The sequence below is a fragment of the Panthera pardus genome, unplaced genomic scaffold (genome assembly GCF_024362965.1).
Source record: "Panthera pardus isolate Hobbes unplaced genomic scaffold, ASM2436296v1 HiC_scaffold_24, whole genome shotgun sequence".
Lineage (NCBI taxonomy): Eukaryota > Metazoa > Chordata > Mammalia > Carnivora > Felidae > Panthera > Panthera pardus.
In genome coordinates this window covers 12,142,320-12,160,356 of record NW_026526810.1, presented here as the reverse complement: position 1 = coordinate 12,160,356, position 18,037 = coordinate 12,142,320, and the positions used below count along the sequence as shown (strand labels likewise).

General features: G+C 43.4%; 1 protein-coding gene and 1 long non-coding RNA gene across 2 annotated transcripts; one reads left to right on the top strand and one right to left on the bottom strand.

Annotated features, from left to right (window-relative positions):
• The first annotated feature begins 185 nt into the window (after positions 1-185).
• Positions 186-13,637, top strand: SNRPA1 (small nuclear ribonucleoprotein polypeptide A'). Its single transcript, XM_019460082.2, has 9 exons — positions 186-972; positions 2,882-3,029; positions 3,982-4,060; positions 9,016-9,062; positions 9,349-9,451; positions 10,100-10,179; positions 10,591-10,666; positions 11,244-11,337; positions 13,203-13,637. Exons 1-9 carry the CDS (start codon positions 891-893, stop codon positions 13,259-13,261), a joined length of 768 nt encoding a protein of 255 aa, XP_019315627.1. The 5' UTR covers positions 186-890; the 3' UTR covers positions 13,262-13,637.
• On the bottom strand, positions 9,261-18,034 carry LOC109273339 (uncharacterized). The gene is made up of 2 exons (XR_002082978.2): positions 17,927-18,034; positions 9,261-11,316 (listed from the first exon to the last, which is right to left on the bottom strand). It is a non-coding gene; the product is annotated as an uncharacterized LOC109273339 (long non-coding RNA).
• Positions 18,035-18,037: the final 3 nt, after the last annotated feature.

Genomic DNA, 18,037 nt, shown 5'->3' with positions numbered 1-18,037 from the left:
TACAGCAGCGAAAGTAAACAAACCATTGCTGTATGTAACCTGGATGGATTCCAGGCATAATACAAAGACAAAGAAACCAGGAACGGAAGCATACTGCATGATTCTATTTATGTCAAAAGCCAGCAAAACTAATATAGGGTGCTGGATTCGTGGTTGCCTTAAGGAAGGGAGGGAAGCTTTCAGAGAAGTGTTCTTCTGGACCCAGAGGCAGCAACGCGGGTGTGCTTACTCTGTGGCTATTCGTCTCGTTCCAGACTCCTGGTTTGCGCACTTTTCTGTATACTTGCTTCCTGGTGAATATTTAAATGTCTGGGGATCAAAGGGCAAACCGCACACTGAACGGTGCGCGGATCCCGCGGTCGGGCTTGCGCGGCGGTGAGACGGTCCCAGTGAAGTGGCCCTGCGAGTGACCAGGGTCTGGTTCTCGCGTGGTAGCCTCGGGGGCCAAAGCCCCGGACCAGGATGTAAACCTGAAGTCCTGGACCCCTCACTGGATCCCAGGGGTGCCCGCCCTCCTGAGTGGAGTGAGGACACATCGTCCCCTCCACCTGAAGGTGCACCAATGCATGAGAAAGTTCCACTCGGGTGCTTTCACATTTGCTTAACTTGTGGACATAAACATCTGGAATCGGGGGCCTTCCTCCAGATACGCCCTAAGGAAGCACCCAGAACCTGAGTCACCTTCACCGGCGCCAGGACCTCCAAAAAGAACGAGATCTCGGGAGTGGCCCTTCGATTGCTTGGGTCTGGGCGTCGAGCTGCGCGCGCACGGGCCGGCTGCGATTGGTGCTGCCTGGAGGCGGGGCGCGGGGGACGCTGGGAAATCTGGCGGGCCGGAGGCGGCGGGAAGCAGCCGGTGGGCCGCGGCACCGGCAGCGGGAGGCGGCAGGATGGTGAAACTGACGGCGGAGCTGATCGAGCAGGCGGCGCAGTACACCAATGCTGTGCGGGACCGCGAGCTGGACCTCCGGGGTGAGTGCGGGGAAGGGAGCGGGTCTCTCAGCACGCCGCCCGGTGGTTCGCGTCCCGCCGCGTGCGCTGAGTGCTGGAGCCTGGCCAGGAGGCCCGCATTGTGGGCGCCAAGCCCGGCTGCGCCAGCGCCTCCCGGCCCTGAGTCCTGCCTTTGCTGCCAAAAGACCATCCATCCCTAGGCCCTTCTGAGGCTTCTGTTGGCCTCGCTCCTACTCACACACCCAGCTGATTGATTGATCGCTTCCTGATCCACACACCCGTGGGCCTCAAGTCGGCCTTGCTTGGCGTATTTCGCAGTCTGAACTGTTTGAGAGCTGGGAGAATGTTAATGATTGTAATTCTAGGGCTCAGCGACCGGTTGGTTCTGAGTAAAGACGTTAGAGTGTTATTGTGGGATTGTAGACAGGATACGTGTTACTTATAAGTAATTTGCGAGGGAGGAAATGAAGTCTGAGAACAAAAGCGATGGCTTCCCCCAAGTTTTCTTTCTTATTAGCTTCAGTCGTCTGATCCTGCCCCTTTATCACAACATTTTCAAGAGGAATGCACCACGAGTGCCGTGTGTAAGAGGTGGAAGCTCTGAACTACCCAGATTCATGTAGCACTTCCAACCTTAGTAAGGCTTGTTAAAAAATTGGGGGTGCAGCTGTCTACTCGGCATTTCAAGGAAAAGACTTGAGGAAGGATGTGAAGAGCAGTTTCTTAGCGGATGTGATAGAATACAATTTGCGCCTTAGATTTGGCTCCATAGGGGCAACACCATCTGAGGAGCAGCGCTACTGCAGGCTCTGCTTTCGACTTGGATTCCTGGCTCACAAAACCCGGTGCTTTCATTTTGTTGAGATTAAGTTTCCCAGGGAAAAGTTCAATTCAAGAGTAACTGACCACTCCCACTCTTTCGGCTCAGAGTGAGCTCTGCCTTCTAAGTCTGAAGTGCATGGAGTGTTGAGGATACTTGTTTTGGTGCAGCACTTTGATGTAGCCCTAGCAGCTCTGAATTATGTACTTTAACCTTGGCTTGGATTCGTTTCTTCTGCCAGCACCTAGCACAATAGTCATGTCCGTTTTAGACAAATCAGTATTTGAGTGAACTGTTCACAGGGTGATTTACCATTGTGCATAAACCATTGACCTTCAACTCCTGATTGGAGCTGGGGGGAGGTAGAACTGTCATGGTATCTCTAGGGTGTCCTGCTAAGTTCGATGAATCTGGCCTGTGGGAATGCAAAAGAGGTTAAGAACTGTTGTCCACAACGTATGAACAAGACTTGGACACTGACAGTAAGCAGCTCACAGTGTAAATTGTCACCATGCCATTTAACTATTTAGAACAGTGTGAGGCACCTTGTAGATAGCCTTACAAATAAATGTTAGCTACCAATATTACTGTGAATAGGTGTATCTTCGTTATCATAGCCCTCGTCCTTGTTGTCATCACTATCTTCATGTCCGCTCCTAGACTGTAAGCTTCGCGGCAGCTGGGACATGCGACTCTTGTTCCTCAGTTTTTTTGTTTTTTTAACGTTTATTTAGTTTTGAGACAGAGAGAGACAGAGCATGAATGGGGGAGGGGCAGAGAGAGAGGGAGACACAGAATCCGAAGCAGGCTCCAGGCTCTGAGCCATCAGCCCAGAGCCCGACGCGCGGCTCGAACTCACAGGCCGTGAGATCATGACCTGAGCTGAAGTCGGACGCTTAACCGACTGAGCCACCCAGGCACCCCTCTTGTTCCTCATTTTATGTGCCAATACTTTGCACATTTGAACAGTTGTTTGGCACAGCATAGGTGCTGGGTAAACACTTTCTGAATTAAAGGAAGCTTTGAGTCAAAGTACCATGAAGTACTGCTAATGTTTTCAGGTACCTTTTAATTATATTAATACTTGTGTATTTTCCCTCCATTTTGTAGGGTATAAAATTCCTGTCATTGAAAATCTAGGTGCTACCTTAGACCAGTTTGATGCTATTGATTTTTCTGACAATGAAATCAGGAAACTGGATGGTTTTCCTTTGTTGAGAAGACTGAAAACGTTATTAGTGAACAACAATAGAATATGGTAAGTGTCTGCTGGTGGAAAGTAATTTTTTTTTTCTGCTAGAGTACAATGTTGCAGTGTTCCCTGAAGACGCGGTAGCACATACCAGTTGAGCCTCCGTATTTCTTCTAAAAATAAGAAACAAGCTGCATTTTTCCCATACAGATCCAGAGATTAACTTGGCATTGGTCTAGTTTTATTTGCATCTATTCAGAAATACTTATCTATTCATGGTAATAAATATTTAAGTTACAAACATGCAGTTTTGTACATATTTTGGCTTCTAAAACAATAATTGTAATTATCAGAGGATTATATTTAAAAGATGCATAAAGTTCAAAATTATATTTTTGACTGTTTCTATCTCATATCTTCTGTCATTTGTTGTTTTGTTTTTGTTTTTTTTTTACAACTGATTTGTAGAATACTACTTACTGACATTGAGGGGTTGTTTTGTTTTTTACCCTCTTTCATCATCTGTGAGTAAATTTCATCAGAAAAGTTATTGAAGGTCTATAGACAATGTCTTTAAGAAGTACTAGGAAGTACTAGTGACTTGCTTTTTTACAATAGGCATATTTCTTATGAGTTAACCGTTCCCTTATGGTGTAGCTGTTTGCCGTGTACCTGAGCTGTGAATGCCGAGTTGTTTGTATTTCTGTGCTACCTGCACAAAAGTCATGAAGTAAGCTGAGCAGTTTCTTCTTCACTTAGCTTTCCCTGGACAGTGTGGCAATGGAAAGAGCCCCAGGCACCCCTTCAGGACACATGGGTTCTAGAATCATTCCACTTCCACCACTAATCCTGTGACAAGGTGTCCTCTTTGTGCCTCATTTTCCCTCTGTCAGATAAGGTGTTGGAAGAAAGATCTCTAAAGTTCTTCCATCTTTGGAGTCTGAAATCTTCTGAGCAGGGACTTTGATAAAATTGTTAGCTTTCTTTCACTCTTACGAAGTCTTTGTTTTCATTTTAGCCGTATAGGTGAGGGACTTGATCAGGCTCTACCCTGCCTGACAGAGCTCATTCTCACCAACAACAGTCTCGTGGAACTGGTAAGTTGAACAGGGGAAATGTATTTGGGGGAGGAATTAAAGGTGCTGCACACCTCTTAAAGAAAATTTGGAAAACCCAGAAAATTATCTCATCATCTTTTGTCTTTTTCTTAATTCAGGATCTGGGTGGGCCTCTTTCAGTTATGTATGTTGCAAATACCCTTTTCCACTCTGTAGCTCACCTTTGGACCTTCGTAGGGTGTCTTCATAGAGAGATCCCTAATTTAAGTGTAGTCCAGTTTATCTGTCTTTTGTTGTTGTTGCTAGTGCGTTTGATGGTCTGTCAAGCTTCCCCTACCCCAGAGTCCCAGAAAAACTCACCTAAGTTGTTTTCTAGAATTGTAGGGTCCAGTATGGTAGCCATTAGCCACACCTGGCTACTCTGAATTGCTATGTACTAGAACTAAAATACACGTCAGATTTCAGAGACATAGTACAAAAAAAAATGTAGACTATCAGTTTTTTATATTGATACTGAAATGATAATATTTTGGATAATAGGTTAAATAATATTCTACTAAAATTAGTTTCACTTGTTTTTCTCTTCTCACTGGCTGCCACAAAACATTTAGTTACATATGTAACATGTTGACTTTTGTTGCACATTTACATTCTAGAAACTTACTTTACTCTTCATATTTGGGTCAGTGATCACTTGGAATTGGTTTTCCTGTGAGATAAGGGGCAAGTTTTCTCTATTTGGATGGGATTATTTAACAAAATTGAGCTCATGGCATACATTGTTTTATACCCTGAGTTTTTCGCTTAAACATTGGGTAAGTTTAAGTCCATATCATATAACTTGATTTTGTGCTTGTATGATCTTACCTCCCTTCCCTGTTTTCCTGATTGTTCCTTTCCTTGTGGACTCAGTCCTGAGCTTCCTACAGATTCTCAGAGTACTTGACTCCAGCAGTAAGAAAGCGCTGATCTGAGACCGTGTCTTTTCTGAAACATAGGAGGTATTCAACCCAAAATTCACATTCATAGGAAATGTTTGGCGTAATAGAGGCTGCTTGCATTTTTGTGTATGTTGTACTTACATTTAAAGTTGTTTCTAAAGATGAAGGCTGAGTTTGTCCTGTCAGTTACTGAGCTTGGTGTATTAGGTGTGTTGTATAGGTGTGTTAAAATCTCATTCTGCCTAGAGTTCTGTCAAGTTTAGTATTACATATTTGGAAGTTATCTTCATGGATACATACAAATTTAAGGGGTTTTTTTTTTACATTTATTTATTTTTGAGAGAGAGAGACAGAGTACAAGTGGGGGAGGGGCAGAGAGAGAGGGAGACACAGAATCTGAAGCAGGCTCCAGGCTCTGAGCTGTCAGCACAGAGCCCGATGCGGGGCTTGAACTCACGAACCGTGAGATCATGACCTGAGCCGAAGTTGGACACTTAACCAACTGAGCCACCCAGGCGCCCCCAAATTTTAAATTGTTAATACCATCCAGGTGAACTAATCTTTTTATTATTCTGTCGTGCCCCTCTTTATCTCTATTAGTGCTGTTTTACCTTGTCTGTTTTATCTGCTATATTACGCCAAAACAAGCTTTGTTTTATTTAGTGTTTGTAGGATAAATTTTTGTCCATGCAGAATCTACTTTGAACTTTTCTGTGCCTTGTATTTTAGGTTTATATCTTAAAAACAGCATATGTGATAGGATTTTTTTTTTAATCCAATGTGAAGTCTGTATTTTAAATGAAGTATTTGGTCTATTTACATAATGTAATTACTGGTGTATTGGAGTTTGTCTTCTCTCTTTTCTGGAGGTTACTATTTGACAGCCCATTCTGCATTTCTTTTTTTTTTTTTTTTTTTTTTTTTTTTTTCTCCTTCATTGTGTTCATTCTCTTTCTGTCATTCTTTGCCTACTAATAGTATAGGAATTACTTATTCCTGGTGGTTTTTGTTTTTTTTTTTTTTTTTTTTAAGAGAGAGACAGAGTGAGATCAGGGGAGGGAGGCAGAGGGAGAGAGAGATAAGCAGGCTTCATGCTCAGTGTGGATCGATCAGTGTGGCTCGATCTCATGACCCTGAGATCATGATCTGAGCCAAAATCCAGAGTGGGATGCTTAACCGATCGAGCCACCCAGGTGCCCCTACTTATTCCTATCTTAGCAATGTGGGAATTAAAAATACACATTCATTGGGGCTCCTGGGTAGCTCCTTCACTTAAGTGTCTGGCTTCAGCTCACAACGTGATCTCACAGTTCATGAGTTTGAGCCCCTCAAGTTTGAGCCCCATGTTGGGCTGTGTGCTGACACCACAGAGCCTGGAGCCTGCTACAGATTCTGTGTCTCTCTCTGCCCCCACCCTGCTCTCAAGTGCATGTGTGCGCACTCTCCCTCAAGACATTTAAAAAACATTAAATAAACATTAAAAAAATTTGTTTAAATATTACAAATAAAAAAATAAGTTTCAGTACCCTTAGCTTCTTAAACAGTACAGTGATGTTAAACATTTCAAACCCTTCAACATGTTATTTAGTTATTCTGTCTTTAAAAAACCCACTAAGACATCATCATTATGTTTTATGTAGTCTGTGTGAGTGTAATGAAAGTTGCCATTCTTTGTTCCTTTTTGGGTTTTTTTTTAGCTTTATTGAGGTGTGACTGAGAGATAAAAGTTGTATGTATTTAAGGTGTGCATTGTGATTTTTGAGAAATGTATACATTGTGATTACCGTTATCTAACATATCCATTACCTCACATATTTACTTGTTGTTTGTGTGTTGAGAATACTTGAGATCTATTCTCAGCAAAAAAAAGAATTTTTTTTTTTCTTAAATTATTGAGAGAGAGAGTGAAAGAGAGAGCACAAGGTGGGTGGGGAGAGGCAGAAAGAGAGGGAGACAGAATCTGAAGCAGGTCCAGGCTCTGAGCTGTCAGCACACAGCCCGATGTGGGGCTGGAACCCGTAGACCTTGAGATCATCACCTGAACCTAAGTCACACACTTAACTGACTGAGCCACCCAGGTGCCCCTCTCAGCAAATTTCAAGTATACAGTAGTACATTATTATTAACTATAATCACCCTGTTGTACATTAAGTGTCCAGACTTAGTCATCTTACAACTGAAAGTTTGTACTCTTTGATCAAATAGCTCATCCCCACCCCCACCCCCACCCCCACCCCCCCCTCCACTTCAGCCTCTGGTAACTACCATTCACCTGTCTGTTGCTGAGAGGGGTTCTTTTTTTTTTTTTTTAATTCCACATCGAAGTGGGATCATGCCATGTTTGCCTGCTTTTGTTCCTTTTTAGATCATCCTGTATATTTTAGTGGTGACATGCCAGTAGCAAGCTTAGAGCTCCCTCTTCCAGTGTTTGTGAAGTGTTTTTTAAATGGCAGCTTATTTCCTGAACTCCTGGCTTTGTTCCCCTCTTGCTTTTTTGTGTCTACTTTTTTCTCATTGTCCCTCTTGCCCCCTTCCCGCTCAATTTCAGTCTGATCCTAGCAGTTTCTCCCCTTTGTAGGCCTTTGTCCTGGAAGGGATACCATTTCTGGTTAGTATTAAGAGCGAGGGCCCAAATTGCCTGGTCCCATCAGGCCTCATCACAGACTTAACTGGACTCATTATTGGGATGTATGTATCTGTTGGCTGCTGTTCTCAGACCGACTAAACTGTCGGTCGTTTTGGAGTACTCGGGCTTGTTGGATGCCTCTGCCTTCCCTCTGCTTCATCCTGCACAGATGTTGCCCCTCTATAAGCCTTGCAGCTCTCCCAGTAGTCAGTCTCTGCCCATTCCTGATTTAGAGTTCTTGCCAGAATGCCTTTTCATCTGGTTTAGTTGTAGTGGTTAACTACAACTTTGGTTTTGCTGTCCTGTTTTATGAGATGATTTGGGAAGATTAAATACCAAAAAAGTGCCTTTTTCCCATAATTGGGTCCTTTTTTTGTTTTTGTTTTTTAACCAAACTCCTTATCCTTGAATAATTATCTGAAGCGATTTGAGGGAGCCTTGAGTAAAGGTGTCTCCCCATGGGGCGCCTGGGTGGCCCAGTCGGTTAAGTGTCCAACTCTTGCTCACAGCTCAGGTCATGATCTCATGGTTTGTGAGATCGAGCCCCAATTCTCTCCCTCTCCGTGCCCCTCCCCTGCTCTCTCTCCCCCCCTCTCTCAAATAAACAAACATTTAAAAAATAAAGGTGCCTCCTCTCAACCATGAGATGTCTGTGTCAACACCAGGCATGTACAGTTACTAGTGGGAAAAACCACCTTCCACCAAAATCCAGCTGGAGATAACCTGTGTGAATGACTTGTTCCAAAGTTACATCAGCTTGGACATTTCTTCCTTTTCTAAATCATTGCTTTAAATTCTAGCCCTTTTGAGGTTGCTACAAGAAATCAATTTTTTGCGGGGGGTGGGGGTCCATTCTGCTATTGAGATACAAGTTTTTATGGATGTGGCTAAAATTTTCAGTTTAAGAAGCTCAAATTTACTCACCAGTTTGTCAGAATTTTTATTAAGCATCTGTGGTGCGCTAATATTGTGCTAGATGCTAGCAGTGAAAAAATAAAAGAGTCCTTGCTCCAAAGACATCTGCCATTTCAGAGTATCACAGTAGCCTATGGCAGGGGGGTTGGGGGGGAACACCTGGGGCTTAGTTGAGTGTCTGATTCTTGATTTTGGTTCAGGTCATGATGCTAGGGTCACAGGATTGAGCTGAGCATGGAGCCTGCTTGGGATCCATATTCTCTCCCTCTCTCCCCCTCCCCCTCTCTCTCCCCCTCCCTTCTTCCCTCCCTCTCTTTCTCTCCCTCCCTCCCTCTCTCTCTCTTTTTCTCTCTCTTCCTCCTTCTCCCTCCCTCCCTTTCCCTCCCCCTCTCTCCCCCACCTTCCCTCCCCGCCCCCCCCCCTCCCCTGCTCATGTGCGTGCTCTCTCTCTCAAAAAAAAAAAAAAAAGCCTTTGGTATTCATGTTCTTATCTATGGCCATTTATTTTACAGGGTGATCTGGACCCTTTGGCATCTCTCAAATCACTGACTTACCTAAGGTATGGAAATGATCTGTGGTGGTGACAGGGAAGTCCTTTACAATGACACCATTATCAGCCATGATCTTAAAGTAATCAGTTAGTAAGAAGCACCTTTTAAAAACAAATACTGAAAATAAGTCCAGTGCTCTATTAAAACTTCCCTAATGTTAACTGAATAACATTGAACTGTGAAAAAAAAGGTCAACTTTTCCTTAGTTTATGGACTCATTTGGTTTTATTAAAATGGACCTCTTGAAATGCTACGCTATGAACAAGACTGGCATTGCTATTCCTTTTCTTGCAGTATCCTAAGAAATCCTGTAACAAATAAGAAGCATTACAGACTGTATGTAATTTATAAAGTTCCACAAGTCAGAGTACTGGATTTCCAGAAGGTGAAACTGAAAGTAAGTATTTTCTGTTGGTTGTAAGTCATTATACGTTCATGTTTTATTTTATACTTTTGCTGTTGATTTTTTTTTAATTGCCAAATGTGTTTTACTATTGGTTTGTCATAAAAATGTGGGAAACAAAATGTTAAGTCAGATTTTTTTTTCGTAGCAGAGTTTACAGTAGGACTTTGAGTTAAAGCTGTCTTGTGCAGTAGTGTTGGTCATTCAGAGGTCGGAGCACAGTATCAGCTGCGGTGAGCACTGTCAGCAAGACTGTGCTTAAGATATGTTCCCCCTTGGGGAGCTTAATAGAATCCATTTTTCAGCAGCTTTAATTGTTAGAATGATTTTCCCTTTACAGGGAGTGGGTTTTCCCTTGTTTTTTGTTTCTGTTTTTGTTTTTTGGTTTTTTTTTCTTTCCTTTTTAAACCTTCCTAGTTCCTCCAGAGCCCCTCCCTGAAACTAGGAGGGGGAACTTTCTTCAGGGAACTTCACCAGACAAAGCAAGGCCATTGTGTCTCCTTTTAATTTGAAATTGACTTTTTGGTATTTTTACCAGCCCAGAGTATTTCAGAAGAGTTTTCTTCCGTGTTTTCTGAGGAATGCATCTAAATGCATGTGGTATTCCTATTTCCATTAACTCTGTGTGTGGTGTTGCTGTAGGAGCGTCAGGAAGCAGAGAAAATGTTCAAGGGCAAACGGGGTGCACAACTTGCAAAGGATATTGCCAGGAGAAGCAAAACGTAAGATACGGATATCCAACTTCACTCCACTTCACCTTCAGAAACACTATCTGTCTGGCTTTTTGCCTCCTACAGAACTAAACAAAACACCTGTGACTGACTAATACAGTATTGAATTTGTGTGATGATAGCCCATGACCTTCAATGGTCCACACATCACATGAGATTTCTACCAGGTTAGCAAATACTTCTGGTGTTCAGTCTTAATGCAACACTGTATATATCCTGCTTTCTCTAGAGGAAGATGAACTGGGTGGTGTTTCTGAAGGAGAGAGTTTCTTGTATCAGTTTGTTAACAAAGATAAGATACTACACTGGTTGAATTACTTTCAAAAGTCTTTTTGAAAGTAAAAGAGAAGCAATTTCCATTGGTCTGGATTTAACAGTTATGTTCTTCCCTCCCCTCCCAAGTTTCAACCCAGGTGCCGGTTTGCCGACTGACAAAAAGAAAGGTGGGCCGTCTCCAGGGGATGTAGAAGCCATCAAGGTAAAAATGTGTTAGAAGAGTTGCCGTGGGTTTAGGACACAAAATATGTAATAGACCAAGTTCTAAACATTGCAGTTTCCACCCTCCACCCCCCACACTTAGATTCCTGCTCCATTTCTGTGTTAGGTGGGAACTAGCTTAAAGTGATTATTCAACCACCTTTGATGTGAATCGCTTCTATGAGCCAGACAGCACAGAGACAGCTCTAGTTCTTTTCCATTTTCCCAGGGTATTTGAACGGTCAGTCACTGAAGTATGCTGTCTCGGTTGTTTGCCTTAATTTTTACTTTCAAAGATTTGCTGTCTGAAAGATCTGCTTGATGATCAGTGGGAAATCCTAGTTTCCTAATACTGCTTCCTAAATTATCCAGTAACATAATTCCACATAGGTGCTTTAATTAGCTAAAATTTTAGGACATGTGCAGTAACCATTTGCTCATTGTGACAATAAAATTCTCCCAGTAGAGCTGTTGAATATTCCACCTCAAAAAGTTGCTGTGGACTTCTGTAAGGTTTTCTGGGTGATTGATACTTAGATGCAATTAATTGTCCTTCTCTGTTGTTTTCTGTCCTCCAGAATGCTATAGCAAATGCATCAACTCTGGCTGAAGTAGAGCGGCTGAAGGGCTTGCTGCAGTCTGGTCAGATACCTGGCAGGGAACGCAGATCAGGTCAGGACATGTGGTCTGTCTGTGTACTTCCAGATTGATCTTATACTTGAGGTGGATTCCTAAACAGTTAAGGTGCTATGACCCAAGGATGTTAGAATAGTGCCTCATTACCATCTAATGCACACAAAATCCCTTTTTTCATATGCTCTTGGAAGATAAGTTATTTGATATAAAATGTTATGGCATAGGACTCTGAGGGGTCTTTTTTTTTTTTTTTTTTTTTTAATGTTTATTACTGAGAGGGAGGGAGGGAAGGAGGGTGAGGGGGTAAGGGACAGAGAGAGAGGGAGACACAGAATCTGAAGCACGTTCCAGGCTCTGAGCTGTCAGCACAGAGCCCGACGCAGGGCTCAAACTCACAGACTGTGAGGTCATGACCTGAGCTGAAGTCAGATGCTTAACCGACTGAGCCACCCAGGTGCCCCAACAGATACACTTTTTTAACGAGTTACTACTTTTTTAAAATACTCAGCTTTAATTTCTAATACAGTGTCGATTATTCTAATATAGTATCGATAAATGTACGTAAACAAAAGCTCTTTCGGTCCCAAAACTAACGTGTCTGAGAATTACTGAACTAAACAAAGGCCAGAGTGGCATTCTAGGGGCAAAGCGGTGAGTGAGGGACTGTGCAGGCAAAGCACCTGTGGTGAAAAGGAGCCTTGCACACTAGAACTGAAAGAGGCCAATGGCAGTGGAGTTCAAGGCACAGGGAGAAGGGTGAGCAAACAGAAAGCATGTCTGGGCCACGCAAGGCGCTGCAGACTGTGATGGATGAGGTCTTTGTCCTCAGCATTAGAAGGGTATTAAAGGCCTCCAAGGCTCAGTACTGACAGGGGAAGAGGCAATATCACAATTGCTTATTGTGACTGTAATATGACAGACTTACTGAATTAATCTGTTTCCCCTCAAAACGTTTTCTTTGAGCCGTAGGATCTCTTGGGATTTTCAGAGCATTCTGAAAGATTACTGGGGAGAGGAAGGTAGAAATTGTTCAGGGCACTCCATAGATTGCAGTGGGCCTAGGCTTCTGAGTATGCTAAAACTGGACTGACATTCTTATCTTGGTAGTTTTGCATCTAGAAATGTGATGTTGAGTCTACTGTAAAAACAATAGGCTTAACCAAGAGTAATCTTCCCAAACACTGATAGTTAAAACGTTTCCTTTTTCAGAATACAGTGACCAAAATATCTCATAAATTAATGAGTAAACAGACTTGGTTTTTGACGTATTTTCCCTTATTTAGAGACAATAAAGTCATTGAGTAGTCCTATTTGGCATGTGGTACACATTCAAATGTTTGTTTTTAATGTTTATTTTGGGGGAGGGGGGTAGAGAGAGAGAGGAAGACGAGGAAGACACAGAATCCAAAGCAGGCTCTAGGCTCTGAGCTGTCAGCACAGAGCCCAACAAGGGGCTCAAACTCATGAACCATGAGGTCATGACATGGCCAAAGTCGGACATTTAACCAACTGAGCCACCCAGGTGCCCCTCAAATGTTTTTTGAATATTCCCATTTTCTTTCCCTGTGGTAGTTGTAAGAATAAAACACAACATATAAGCTTTTTACCTTCACAAAAAAATGAATGAATGAACAGCTCAACCAAAGAAGGTTAGAATGTCAGGCAATGAGTTTGACTTTTTGTAAAACACCTTTGTGATCCTTTCCCCCTAGGAATTGAGCATCCCTTCCCGTAGCTGCCAAAGATAGTCTCTGGACTGTAAGCTCCTTGAGGGCAGGGGCTGCTGGGATTTGTAGCTAGTCCAGGGAGTAGTGTGCAATAGCTTCACAGACCGGCCACTCGTGTACTGAGCAAACATGCTGTAAAATCAGTATGACATGTGGCTTTGTGTTTTTCTTTAGGCCCCACTGATGACGGTGAAGAGGAGATGGAAGAAGACACGGTCACGAATGGGTCCTGAGCAAGATGGCCTGAGTATCTGCAGGACGTATAACATGCCCACTGGGACAAGTCCTGCTTTTTGAACTTGGAGTAATAGCCTTGTTTGTGTCAGCAAAGTGGAGTTCATAAGCGTTGTTGAAATGCTTAAGACTGCTGCTGGTAATTTTGTAACATCATACATTTTGAAATCTAAATGCCGGTTTTCTACAAATAGTAAAAATACAAAGACATTCGCTGTGCTACCAAGTTGTCTGTCATCGGGGCGGGGTGTGCAGTGAGGTATCTAGACATGTTTCAGTTGGAAATGCCAGAGGGCATTGTTTCTAGGTAGGCTTCCCAGGCCTCTTTAAATATTTAGATTTTTAAATTGTTAATAAAACTGAAGATTATCTGTGTGCTGCCAGTGGTTTCAGTAAGACTCTGCGATCTCTGGTGCATTTTTTTTCCACGCAAAGAACAGCTTCATTAAAGACAGCCAGGCTTTAATTACTGATTTGAAAAATTACAGGGGAATTGCAACTTCTGCTTGTTGGAATGTGAACAGCACATTCGAGCATTCAAGACATGGTTGTGGGTGGGGGGTGGGGGGTGTCCCAGCCCAGTGAGCAGGCTAGGGCAGTTTCCTCGCACCTCTGGATGCTGCAGTACATGTATCCCACCCAGCTCTGGCCAGTTAGGCCAGTCTAAAAAACATGATGGAGTTGAGCACCTCACCATCCATCTTTTCATCTGCTCGTGTTTGGTTGGCTTTGGGTCGGGTTTTTTTTAAGCTCCTTGGGAGATTTTCTAAATGTGAGAAACACTCACTCTAAGTAGGCCTCTGAACAGTTGTGGGTGATTCCTGGTTGCTGGTCTGCTGTACTTGTAAAGTGTGTACAAGGTGCATGAGACATTGAAGGAACGCAACCTTCAAGGAGCTGACAGTCTAGCTGGGAACATGGAACCGTGGGTAGCAGTGGGGCTAAACCTCAGTGCAGTAGCAACTGCTAGAAAAGAGTAGGGTAGAGCGGTCAGAAAGGAGGTGGAACTTGGCTATCAGGAGAATCTGGTCTTTAGTTTTCCTCAGTGTGGCCCTAAACCGGTGCTTTCCCACTCCGGTGCGCTGAACTTCCCGGACATCTTGTTAAAATGCGAGATCTGGTGGGGTGGGAGGCTGTGCTTTAAGTAGGTTCCCAGGTGCTGGCCTTCAGAGGACAACACTCCACACAGGATTTCCAGCCTCCCTCTCACCACTTCCTTAACTTCTACCTGACCCCTTTCAGCCCCTTCCAGAGCAGTCCCCTCTAATCATGTACTGGTGGCCCACACCATAGGGGGTTCCTCTGTTCTGGTTTTATCCTCACCTTGACAGATTTGGAGATTCATGTTTTTTAATGAGTTCCTGGGGCATTCAGGCACCAAGGAAATAACCCAAATATACAATAGGTGGATTTATAAACTAAAAGTTGTTCATTTAATTTGAGAGGAAGGTGACTGCAATTCATGCTCTCCTGTTCCCCTCACCAAGGTGTCCTTTGGGATTAGAACATTGCTAAATGTCCACAGGATCGGAACAGGACTTAGAGGGGGTGGGGGTCTTAAGATCTTCCTGCAACATCTTTCATGACATATGCCAGTGAGGCTGCCTTTTCTACTTCTGCAGAGCCTTTCTGTTAATGCACATTTACTTGACACTTGTGCTTCTAATGAGACAACTAAAATGAGTCCAGTTTTCTTCTCCATACTTAACATCCAGGGAAGCTATTGCCAGGAGGCTCCCTGCTCCCATCATTTATAAGCCACCTACTAAGGAGCCTCTGAAGGAGCCTCTGGTCACTAACCTCGGTAATAAATTGGTTGCAGTTCACTTTTCTCCCACCACGTGCCCTACCTCTACATAGCCTACTTTGGGTCCTGGCTTTGACTGCGGGCAGTACTTAGCAATAATACCCAGACTTTGGTGCCATTGCCAAGTGGATCTGAACTCAACAGGATTACTCTGGCACCAAACAGATTAATGACTCCCGGGTAATGACTGGAGGGCTGCTAAGCAAAAAACAAAAGGAGACCTTGTTATGTTATCTATGCTATTGTTGCAAGTGAGGATTTGGCAAAAACTTGACTAGAGGAAAGTGAGGGCTCCTTTGCTCAGAGCTCCACCAACATCTGTGTGTCTCAGGACCAGAAAAATTGGGTTTGCCTCAACCCAGTTTTTCCCAGAAGTCCAGTGTTTTCCATGTGCAATTTTGTGGAACATGAGGTTCAGTCACAGATAACTTCTCTCATGTTATAGCCAAAACTATACCAGTGTATCAAGTGGCAGACATGCAGCTCTCAAAACAACAGTTTCTGTGGAACCACGTTAAGATGTTCATTTGAATATTAGTTTTGTAGTATTTATGTGTAATTAGTAGGTTTTGACATTCTAAGAACTATAAATTTAGAAAATGTATATATATATTTTTTATATATATGCAGATATTTAACATAAATGCCACAGTAGGAATCTACAAGAATGCCATCGAAAGGGCAATTCAAGTTTGATAACCACTATTTGATTGCCATCTCAGTAATCTCCCTTAGTTACCGACACTTTTAATCCTGTCTTGCGTATACTTTTGTGAAAAGGTGAGATTAGGCCATTTATCAAGTTAGTTTTTGCCATAGTAATGCTGATTAACAAACCATTCCCAAAACTCTGGCTTTCAAGTGACAATCACCATTCTCACAGCTGGCTTTGCTTTTTACTGCAGGCCAGTGGATTAACTAGGGTGGTTCAGCTTTATGTCATTCTCCTAGGACATCTGCCTACTTGCTATTAACCTAAGCAAGCCACCTGGCCAAGTCCAAAGTCAAAGGATGTGCAAATACACTCCTTCCACCTTGAGGCTATTGCAAGGATGTTCTCAGAAGGAAGGATGGATGAATTGGGGCTAATCATGTAGTCTATCATGGGCAGACTATACCATGGACGTTCTGGATTACTACCTTTGTCCTGTTTTTACAAATAACACTTGAGCAGTTATATTAAGCAAAGTGTGTGCTGAAATAACTTTATGGTTCTAGATAAGATAGATGAGATGATATACCCTAATTAAAGGGACAAAGGTAACACTTATAAGCCTGGCTAGGAAGAATAACTTCTCACTGGCAACTTAACAGCATTGAGGGGCCTCTGGGTGGCTCGGTCGGTTAAGCATCCAGCTTTAGCTCAGGTCATGATCTCAACAGTTGGTGAGTTCAAGCCCCACATCCAGCTCTGTGCTGACAGCTCAGAGCCTGGAGCCTGCTCCGGATTCTGGACCTCCCTCTCTGTCTTTCCCTCCCCTGCTCACACTCTGGTCTCTCTCTCAAAAATAGATAAACATTAAAAAAAAAACCCGTATTCTAGAAACTGAAGCAAAACTCCTTTATCCGTGCATTCTAGTAACTCAAAATCTATTAGATTTTAGTTGAAAATACTATTCATACTGTAAGTACATATATAGACACACAGACTAGTTCATAATAGTACACAAAGGTACTTTATTCTTGTAGGTGTCTTAAAAATTGCAATATTTTCACGACTGTTGTGCTGGTTTTTATATCAAAATCCTGAATGAAAGCTCGCAACAACAGCAAATCTTTGCAACCTAGGATCTTCCTCCATTGCTACTCCAAATATCTTAATCCCTGAACCACACTGCAAGCTCTGAAATGATGTTCACTGCAACATTCTTGAAGCTTTCACATCTTAATCTGACACTTGTCAGGGTGGGGAAGTATCTATTAATCTTATTTAACCCACTTAACCCCTAAGTTACTATAAAAAAAAAAAAGAATTTACCATGCATTAGTTGAAACTTGTGTCAGATCACTTTTCAGGACTCAACTCTGAGAAAAAAGAGAGGTCCTCACCGACTGCTTCCATGAACAGTGACTCCCGCAGTACAGTGTACCTGGTGTCCAGAGCATAACCAAACAAGTCAGGCAAGCCTGATCACTATGCACAAGGTGTGTGTGTGTGTGTGTAGGCTCTGAGCTGTCAGCACAGAGCACGCGGGAACTCAGGAGCCTTGAGATCGTGACCAGAGCCCAAGACGGAAGCTTAACGGACTGAGCTACCCAGTGCCCCCCGCACATGGTATATTTAAAGCTGGTCCCCAACTAAGTACTGAAGTCATCCTGAGAAAGAGTTCGGTTTTAGCACATCGAGTTCCTGCAAGATGCCAGAGCAAGTGAGAAACCACTTCAAAAGAGTAATGGTTCATCATCTTTTACAAGTGAGAGGAAAACATCAAAGAATAAAATTCCTCCCTCCTAAACTCATCAAATCAGTGGCTGTCTTCACAGCCTTAATTGACAAAATCCAGGGTCCTCAATTTCCCCATTTCTTTTTTTTTTTTTTTTAATTTTTTTTTCAACGTTTTTTATTTATTTTTGGGACAGAGAGAGACAGAGCATGAACGGGGGAGGGGCAGAGAGAGAGGGACACACAGAATCGGAAACAGGCTCCAGGCTCCGAGCCATCAGCCCAGAGCCTGACGCGGGGCTCGAACTCACGGACCGCGAGATCGTGACCTGGCTGAAGTCGGACGCTTAACCGACTGCGCCACCCAGGCGCCCCAATTTCCCCATTTCAAGAGCCCATTTTCAAGGTGGACAACAGCTTTCAGGCTTTTCTTTGCCACGGCGCACGAACCACAGTCCCCCAGTAGAAATCTACCTCTCTTGCTGCGCAGCCCCCAGATCGCCCACTCCCCTGGAACTCCTAGGTGACCCAGAGCTGGGAGCGCCCACTGAGGTAGCGGTAGCGCCTGGGTAGGAGTGGTGCAGG

Excerpts from the sequence above, each read along its gene's own strand:
- SNRPA1 (XM_019460082.2), top strand. The coding sequence starts at position 891 with ATGGTGAAACTGACGGCGGAGCTGATCGAGCAGGCGGCGCAGTACACC. Across the intron at positions 9,063-9,348 it reads AAATCACTGACTTACCTAAG|TATCCTAAGAAATCCTGTAA; the intron begins GTATGGAAATGA and ends CTTTTCTTGCAG. Across the intron at positions 11,338-13,202 it reads TGGCAGGGAACGCAGATCAG|GCCCCACTGATGACGGTGAA; the intron begins GTCAGGACATGT and ends GTTTTTCTTTAG.